Below are 8419 nucleotides of genomic sequence, written 5' to 3'. Positions count from 1 at the left end.
AGGCCTGTGACTCCGGGGTGCCTCAGGGTTCAGTGCTGGGCCCATTGCTGATTGTCATCTATATCATTGATTTGGATGAGAACGTACATGGCACGGTTAGCAAGTTTGCACATGACACTGAAGTGGGTGGTATTGCAGATAGTGAAGATGGTTGTCAAACATTTGAGGCAGGACTTGATCAGCAGGGCAAGTGGAGTGAGGAATGGTTGATGTAGTTTACTGCAGGTATGTGAGAGGTGTTGCAATCGTATCTGCTTCCACCACCACCCTGGCAACGTGTTTCAGGGCCCACCCCTCTCTGTGTAAAGTAACTTGTCCCACACATCTCCTTTGTGTTTTCCCCCTCTCACCTCACACCTATGCCCTCTACTGCTGGACATTTCCATCCTGGGGTAAAAAGGATCTAACTGTCTCCCCTATGTATGCCTCTCATAATTTTATATACCTCCATCATGCCTCCCCTCAACCACTGATATTCCAGAAAAAATAATCCTCAACTACTCCATCCTGCCCCCTGCCCTCCCGCCCTGCCCTCTGACCCCCTCCCCTGCCCTCTGACCCCCTCACTCACCCTGCTCTCTGACCACCCTTCACCCTGCCCTCTGACCCCCCCTCACCCTGCCCTGACCCCCCCTCACCCTGCCCTCTGACCCCCCCCTCAATCTGCCCTCTGACTCCCCTCACCCTGCCCTCTGACCCCCCCTCACCCTGCCCTCTGACCCCCCCCTCTGCCCCCCATCCACGCCCTCTGACCCCCCCCACCCTGCCCTCTGACCCCCCTCACCCAGCCCTCTGACCCCCTCCCACACCTGCCCCACCCCCCTCACCCTGCCCTCTGACCCCCCCTCACCCTGCACACTCTGACCCCCCCCCACCCTGCCTCTGACCCCCCCTCACCCTGCGCTCTGACCCCCTCCTCACCCTGCCCTCTGACCCCCTCACCCTGCCCTCTGACCCCCTCACCCTGCCCCAGTCCTCACCCTGCCCTCTGGCCCCCTCCTCACCCTGCCCTGTGACCCCCTCCTCACCTTGCACTCTGACCCCCTCCTCACCCTGCCCTCTGACACCCTGCTCTCTGACCCCCCTCCTCACTGCCCTCTGCCCCCCATCACCTGCCCTGACCCCCCCTCAACCTGCCCTCTGCCCCAGCCATCAACTACCCTCTGACCCCCCTCACCCTGCCCTCTGACCCCCCTCACCCACCCTGCCCTCTGACCCCCCTCACCCTGCCCTCTGACCCCCCCTCACCCTACCCTCTGACCCACCTCGCCTGTCCGACCTCCCCCCCCCGCACTGATGGAGAGGAGGAGCCACCCTCACCAGAGTTGGGACCCCCCCCCCTTGGGTGGGAGTGTGAGTGGGACACGGTGAGTGTGTGTCGGCCCTGTGTAACAGGGTGGGTGAGTGACGCCCAGGGGTGTTGTGGGCAGTGGGGGGCAGTGGTGTCGGAGTGGGGCTGGACTACAACAACATGCTGCTGTGACTTCTCCGCCCACCTGACCCTGCGCAGGGGCTGCACCGTGCACTCAGCCTCGGGTGTCGGAGAGTGGGGCCCATGGACACCCATCCCCAGGGTGAGTGTGCCAGGTAACACCGGGGACAGGGGGCAGGGTGTGGGGGGGGAGGTGTGGGAGGGAGGAGAGGGGAGAGTGTGTTGGGACAGTGTGTCGGGTGGGAGTGTGGTGGGACACGGGTGAGTGTGTCGGCCCTGTGTAACAGGGTGGGTGAGTGGCTCAGGTGGGTGTGGGAGTGGGGTGAGTGTGTCGGAGTGGGGCGAGTGGGTCCGGTGAGTGTGTCGGGTGGGTGTGGGAGTGGGGTGAGTGTGTCGGAGTGGGGTGAGTGTGTCATGGTGAGTGTATTGGGTGAGTGTGTCGGCCTTTGATCGTGTTACAGTTGCAGCCATGTGTAACAGGGTGGGTAAGTGTGTCAGGGTGAGTGAGTGTGTCGGGGTGGGTGGGTGGATGAGTGTGTCGGCGTGAGTGGGTGAGTGTGTCGGGGTGGGTGTGGGACATAGGTAAGTGTATCAGGTGAGTGTGCCGCCTCTGGTTATATTACAGTTGGAGCCGATTGCCAGCCTAACGGTGCCGGAGTGGAGGCTGAGCCCGGAAGAGGCGTTGCCCAGCCCGGTTGCCCACAAGGTGCCCCTGTCCGCACTCATCCAGGTATCCAGTCACGGAGCCCCAGCCATCACCGATACCCACCGGCAAGCGGGCCAGGACACCGAGACACGGCAACGCTGCAAGGTATTGGACTCCCGGTACAGGGCACAGTGAGGGCCCTGGGCACAGTGAGGGCCCTGGACACAGTGAGGGTCCTGGACACAGTGAGGGTCCTGGACACAGTGAGGGTCCTGGACACAGTGAGGGTCCTGGACTGGACCCTGGACACAGTGAGGGCCCTGGACACAGTGAGGGCCCTGGACACAGTGAGGGTCCTGGACACAGTGAGGGCCCTGGACACAGTGGACACAGTGAGGGTCCTGGACACAGTGAGGGTCCTGGACACAGTGAGGGCCCTGGACACAGTGAGGGCCCTGGACACAGTGAGGGCCCTGGACACAGTGAGGGTCCTGGACACTGGACACAGTGAGGGCCCTGGACACCGTGAGGGCCCTGGACACAGTGGACACAGTGAGGGCCGTGGACACAGTGAGGGTCCTGGACACAGTGAGGGCCCAGGACACAGTGAGGGCCCTGGGCACAGTGAGGGTCCTGGGCACAGTGAGGGCCCTGGACACAGTGACCCTGGACACAGTGAGGGTTCAGGACACAGTGAGGGTTCAGGACACAGTGAGGCCCTGGACACAGTGAGGGCCCTGGACACAGTGAGGGTCCTGGGCACAGTGAGGGTCCTGGACACACACAGTGAGGGTCCTGGACACAGTGAGGGGGTCCCTGGACACAGTGAGGGTCCTGGACACTGGACACAGTGAGGGGGCCCTGGACACAGTGAGGGCCCTGGACACAGTGGACACAGTGAGGGTTCCTGGACACAGTGAGGGCCCTGGACACAGTGAGGGTTCAGGACACAGTGCGGGTTCCTGGACACAGTGAGGGCCCTGGACACAGTGAGGGTCCTGGACACAGTGAGGGCCCTGGACACAGTGGACACAGTGAGGGCCCTGGACACAGTGAGCGGCCTGGACACTGGACGCCGTGAGGGTCCTGGACACAGTGAGGGCCCTGGACACAGTGAGGGTCCTGGACACAGGGCCCTGGACACAGTGAGGGCCCTGGACACAGTGAGGGTCCTGGACACAGTGAGGGTCCTGGACACTGGACACAGTGAGGGTCCTGGACACAGTGAGGGTCCTGGACACTGGACACAGTGAGGGTCCTGGACACAGTGAGGGCCCTGGACACTGGACACAGTGAGGGTCCTGGGCAGAGCAGCCACTCAGTGAGGGGAAGGCAGTGGGTGGGTCAGTGAGAGGGGGTCAGTGGGTGGTGATTGAGGGTACAGTGGGGCGTCAGTGAGGGTCCTGGGCAGAGTGGTCACTCAGTGACGGGGGTTCAGTCATTGATGGTTGGATCAGTTTACAGGGTCTGGACCAAATGTGGGCAGGTGGGGCAGTAGATGGTTCAGTACAGAGCAGTTGGGCTGAAGGGCCTGTTTCCATGCTGTATGGTCCTGTGATGCTCCGATTCCATTGACTGGCAAATGTTTATGTTCTCTGATGGTCAAGTGGCAGGCAAGGCACCGATGCATTCACCATCGCACAGCGGGCAAATTCACCGGGGCAAAGTCAGACCCCACTTTGGTCCAGACGGGAACTCTGTGGGGCACACACAGTGAGACGGGGCCTGTGCTCGGTGCCCAGCGGCTGGGGAAGGATGGACTAAACCATGACTCGAGGGACTGCAGCAACGAACATACAGCTGGAGGAACCGCAGTCTGCAGAACGCTCCTGACCCCAAACTCTGCCAGTTCATTCCCTCCACAGATGCTGTTTACCCGAAACAAGAACTGAACTTGTCAGATGATAACCATCACACATGGGAAACCACCAGCAGCCCCTGCAGTTTCAGTTCAGTTCCAGTCAGTTCAGTTTTCAGTTTTAGTGTATCAGGTGTCCCAACGTACAGTGAAAAGCTGTTACACAAAAAAGCTGGAGAAACTCAGCGGGTGCAGCAGCATCTTCCTTCGCTCCATAGATGCTGCTGCACCCGCTGAGTTTCACCAGCTTTTTTGTGTAACCTTCGATTCTCCAGCATCTGCAGTTCCTTCTTAAACACAGTGAAAAGCTGTTGTTGCATGCTATCCCATCAGTAGAAAGGCAATACATGATTACAATCGAGCCATTCACAGCGTGCAGGTACATGATAAGAAAATAAAGTCAGTAAAGTCTGATCAAAGATAGTCTGAGATGAGGTGGGCAGTAGTTCAGGACTGCTCTCTGGTTGTGGTTGGATGGTTCAGTTGCCTGATAACAGCCGGGAAGAAACTGTCCCTGAATCTTGCCATGTGAGTTTTCACACCTATATATTTTGCCCGATGGCAGAGGGAGTGGCCAGGGTGCGACTGGTCCTTGATTATGCTACTTGCCTTGCCGAGGCAGCGTGAGGTATAAAGTCAATGGAAGGGAGGTCGATCTGTGTGATGGTCTGGGCTGCGTCCACAATTTGCTGCAATTCTTTGTGGTTTTGGATGGAGTTGTTCCCAAACCATTCTGGACCAGTGCTCGCTGTGAGCCGAAGGTCCTGGCAGTAAGGTGTTAACGTGTCTGTCTCCACGGACGCTGCCTACCCTGCTGAGTGTGCGCGGCTGCTCCTGTGCTGTGTGACATGAGCTGCGGTGTGTGTGGGAGGAAGTGTATTGCCTGCGACACGTTATTGCAGTCGGAGCTGGTGTACAAGGCACTCACTGCCCTTCCTGTATTCTGCAGCGGTTCACACAAGTTTACAAGGAGCTGGGATCAAAGGAGCTGGAGCCTGTTGCATTTGACATCCTTTTGAAGCATCCTGTCATCATGGACTTGATAACCAACACCATGAGATTCAGCCAACCTGTGAGAATCGTCCTGTCCCTCCATCTACATCCCTTGCTCTCCGTCCCTGCCCACATACTGTCCTCTCACTTCATCATGCCCACATCTGCCTTGGAACAGACTGGTACCATGCTACCCTCACTCTGTCACTGCCTGCCTGCTTACTCACTCTCTCGCCTTACCCGTCCACCTTGCCTGAACCTCTCTCTCCAATGATGCAGCCACCAGCCCACTCTTCCTCCCCCCCTCTCTCTCTCCCTCCCTCTCTCTCTCTCTCTATCTCTCCTATCTCTCTCTCTCTGTCCCTCTCTCTCTCTCTCTCTCTCTCTCCTCTCTCTCTCTCTCCCTCCTCTCTCTCTCTCTCTCCTCTCTCTCTCTCTCTCTCTCTCCCTCTATCCCTCTCTCTATCTCTCTATCTCTCTACTGGAGGATGATGAGTGGGTCAGGCAGTGTCTATGGAGGGGATGGACAGATGATGCTTCAGGTTGGGACCTTCAGAAGAAGGCTGCTGTTAAAATGTTGTCTGTTCATGATGTGAAGAGGCTGAAGAAGGATCTCGAGCCGAAACGTCCAGAGATGCTGCCTGTCCCACTGAGTTACTCCAGCACTTTGTGTCCATCCAGCTGAGTTATTCCATTTAGCCATCTGTGACAATGAATTCCACAGATTCACCACCCTCTGACTAAAGATATTCCTCCTCATCTCCTTCCTAAAATGCATCATTTTATTCTGATCTGTGCATCCAGTCCTCAGCTTTCCAGTCTTGTAAATCTGCAACAACCTCGATGGCAAAGACCATGTGGCCCCTGGGGTCAGTGCTGGTCCCAGGGGACCCGGCCCCCCTACACAGCCCTGTGTTGTCATCTTACTATTTCCCTCAGCCCTGGGCTCCCAGCTTCTGCAGTCTAACGCTGGAGATGCACAATGCTGGAGGAGTCCCTGCATCCTCCACACCTGCGTGCAGACTAGCCACCAGGTTGGCACCCAGTGCTCCAGTGGTGTCGGCTGGTTCAGTGTCACCCCCCCATGCATGGTCCCTGCACACGGTGCCAACTACACCCACCATCACACACCCTACAGTCCTCTGGCCCCACAGCCCCACAGCTCACTCTCACACAACCCATTCAACCCCAGCTGCCACCTGCCTGCCCCCTCCACACACTGATCGCTGTCCTCCTGCCATCTCCGACTCTCCTCCTCACTCACACATTCAGTTTGGATACTGACTGTGAATATATAGAAACATAGAAAATAGGTGCAGGAGTAGGCCATTCGGCCCTTCGAGCCAGCACCGCCATTCAATATGATCATGGCTGACCATCCAACTCAGTACCCTGTACCTGCCTTCTTTCCATACCCCCTGATCCCTTTAGCCACAAGGGCCACATCTAACTCCCTCTTAAATATAGCCAATGAACTGGCCTCAACTACCTTCTGTGGCAGAGAATTCCACAGATTCACCACTCTCTGTGTGAAAAATGTTTTCCTCATCTCGGTCCTAAAAGATTTCCCTCTTATCCTTAAACTGTGACCCCTTGTTCTGGACTTCCCCAACATCGGGAACAATATTCCTGTATCTAGCCTGTCCAACCCCTTAAGAATTTTGTAAGTTTCTATAAGATCCCCCCTCAATCTTCTAAATTCTAGTGAGACTTCTAAATACCACGCCCGAGTCTCTTATACTCTTGTTCCATTGTAGTTCTGCCTCTCTATCTCCCTATCTCTGTCTCCATTTCTGCCTGTCTGTCGCTCTTCCTCCCTGTCTGTCCCTCTCTCTCTCTCTCTAACTGTGTCTTCCTGTTTCCCCTCTCCCCGTCACTCTCACCCCCACTCCCTGTCCACATCACGCTGTCCCTACCAATTCCTCTTCCCATTCCATCACTCCCCTCCCCATCACTCCCGTCCCCTCATCCACATCATGTATTCCCCGTCATTCTGTTCCCCCCGTCCCATCACACCAGCTCCCTCCCTCTCCACGTCACTCCCCTTCATCACTCCCATCCCCTCATCCCCATCACGTCATCCTCCCTTCCCTCTATCCCCACTGTCTCTGACTGACCTCTCTGTTTCCCGATATCAACACCCCCTTCCCTGTTACTCCCCTCCCCATCCCCATTACGCCAGTTCCCCCCCCTCCCCTCCCCTCCCCTCCCCGTCCCCTCCCCCCATCCCTCTCCCCCCCATCCCTTCCCCATCCCTGCCCTCTCCCCCCCTCTCTCCCCGTTGCCCCTCTCCCCATCCCTTCCCCTTCCCTGCACTCTCTCCCTCCCTGCCCCTCTCCTCTCCCCCGTCCCAGTCCCTCTCCCTGTCCCTTCTCCCCATCCCTGCACACTCCCTCGCCCTGTCCCTCTCCTCTTCTCTCCCTGTCCCTCTCCCCGTCCCCGTCCCTCCCCGTCCCCGTCCCCGTCCCCGTCCCTCTCCCTGTCCCTCTCCCTGTCCCTCTCCCTGTCCCTCTCCCTGTCCCTCTCCCTGTCCCTCTCCCTATCCCTTCCCCATCCCTGCACACTCCCTCGCCCTGTCCCTCTCCTCTCCTCTCTCCCCGTCCCTCTCCCTGCCCCTCTCCTCTCCGTCCCCGTCCCTCTCCCTGTCCCTCCCCCATCCCTTCCCCATCCCTGCACACTCCCTCCCCTGTCCCTCTCCTCTCCTCTCCCCGTCCCTCTCCCTGCCCCTCTCCTCTCCCCATCCCTTCCCCATCCCTGCACACTCCCTCTCCCTGTCCCTCTCCTCTCCTCTCCCCGTCCCTCTCCCTGTCCCTCTCCTCTCCCCATCCCTTCCCCATCCCTGCACACTCCCTCTCCCCTTCTCTCCCCGTCCTTGTCTGACTGACCTCTCTGTTACAGGATATCCAGGCTGTTGTGCAGAAGAGGATGGATTACGAGGGTGGAGCCAACAGCTCTCCCGAACCCTCGCTGGAGCCATCCGTCAGCCCCCCCACCGACGAGCCCAGCCAGGGTCTGGGACCGGTCCAGGGACATGCCCAGAGTCGCCGCAGACTTCACAAGGCGTGAGCCTTCCAACGTGGCCACCAATGAACAAGAATAAATTCACACATGCATCAGTTTTTCATTCCTTGCCACTGGTTCTTGGGAGTCAGAGTCACACAGCGGGGAAACCGGCCCTTAGCCCAACTCTTCCACTCTGACCAACATGTCCCATCTACACTAGTCCCACCTGCCCGCGTTTGGCCCATATCCTTCTAACCCTGTCTAATCCATATACCTGTCCAAATGTCTCTTAAATGGATTATATCTGCCTCAACCAGCTGGCAGCTCATTCCATACACCCACCACCCTTTGTGTGAAAATGGTGCTCTTCCGGTTCCTATTAAATCTTTCCCCCTCTCACCTTAAACCTATGTCCTCGGTTCTTGATTCCCCAACTCTGGGTAAAAGACTGTGCATTCACACCATCTATAATTTTGTACACCTCTAT

General features: G+C 57.9%; 1 protein-coding gene across 1 annotated transcript in view; it reads left to right on the top strand.

The window, feature by feature from the left end:
* Positions 1–8045, top strand: part of spef2 (sperm flagellar 2) — a 154984-nt gene extending 146939 nt beyond the window's left edge. Inside the window, 3 exon segments of the mRNA XM_055632007.1 lie at positions 2028–2243; positions 4886–5008; positions 7828–8045. Of these exon segments, the coding sequence (XP_055487982.1) occupies positions 2028–2243; positions 4886–5008; positions 7828–7995 (507 nt within the window). The 3' untranslated portion in view covers positions 7996–8045.
* The last annotated feature ends 374 nt before the right edge of the window (positions 8046–8419 follow it).

The sequence above is a fragment of the Leucoraja erinacea genome, unplaced genomic scaffold, assembly GCF_028641065.1.
Source record: "Leucoraja erinacea ecotype New England unplaced genomic scaffold, Leri_hhj_1 Leri_99S, whole genome shotgun sequence".
NCBI classification, from domain to species: domain Eukaryota; kingdom Metazoa; phylum Chordata; class Chondrichthyes; order Rajiformes; family Rajidae; genus Leucoraja; species Leucoraja erinaceus.
This window is presented reverse-complemented; position numbering and strand designations above follow the sequence as displayed.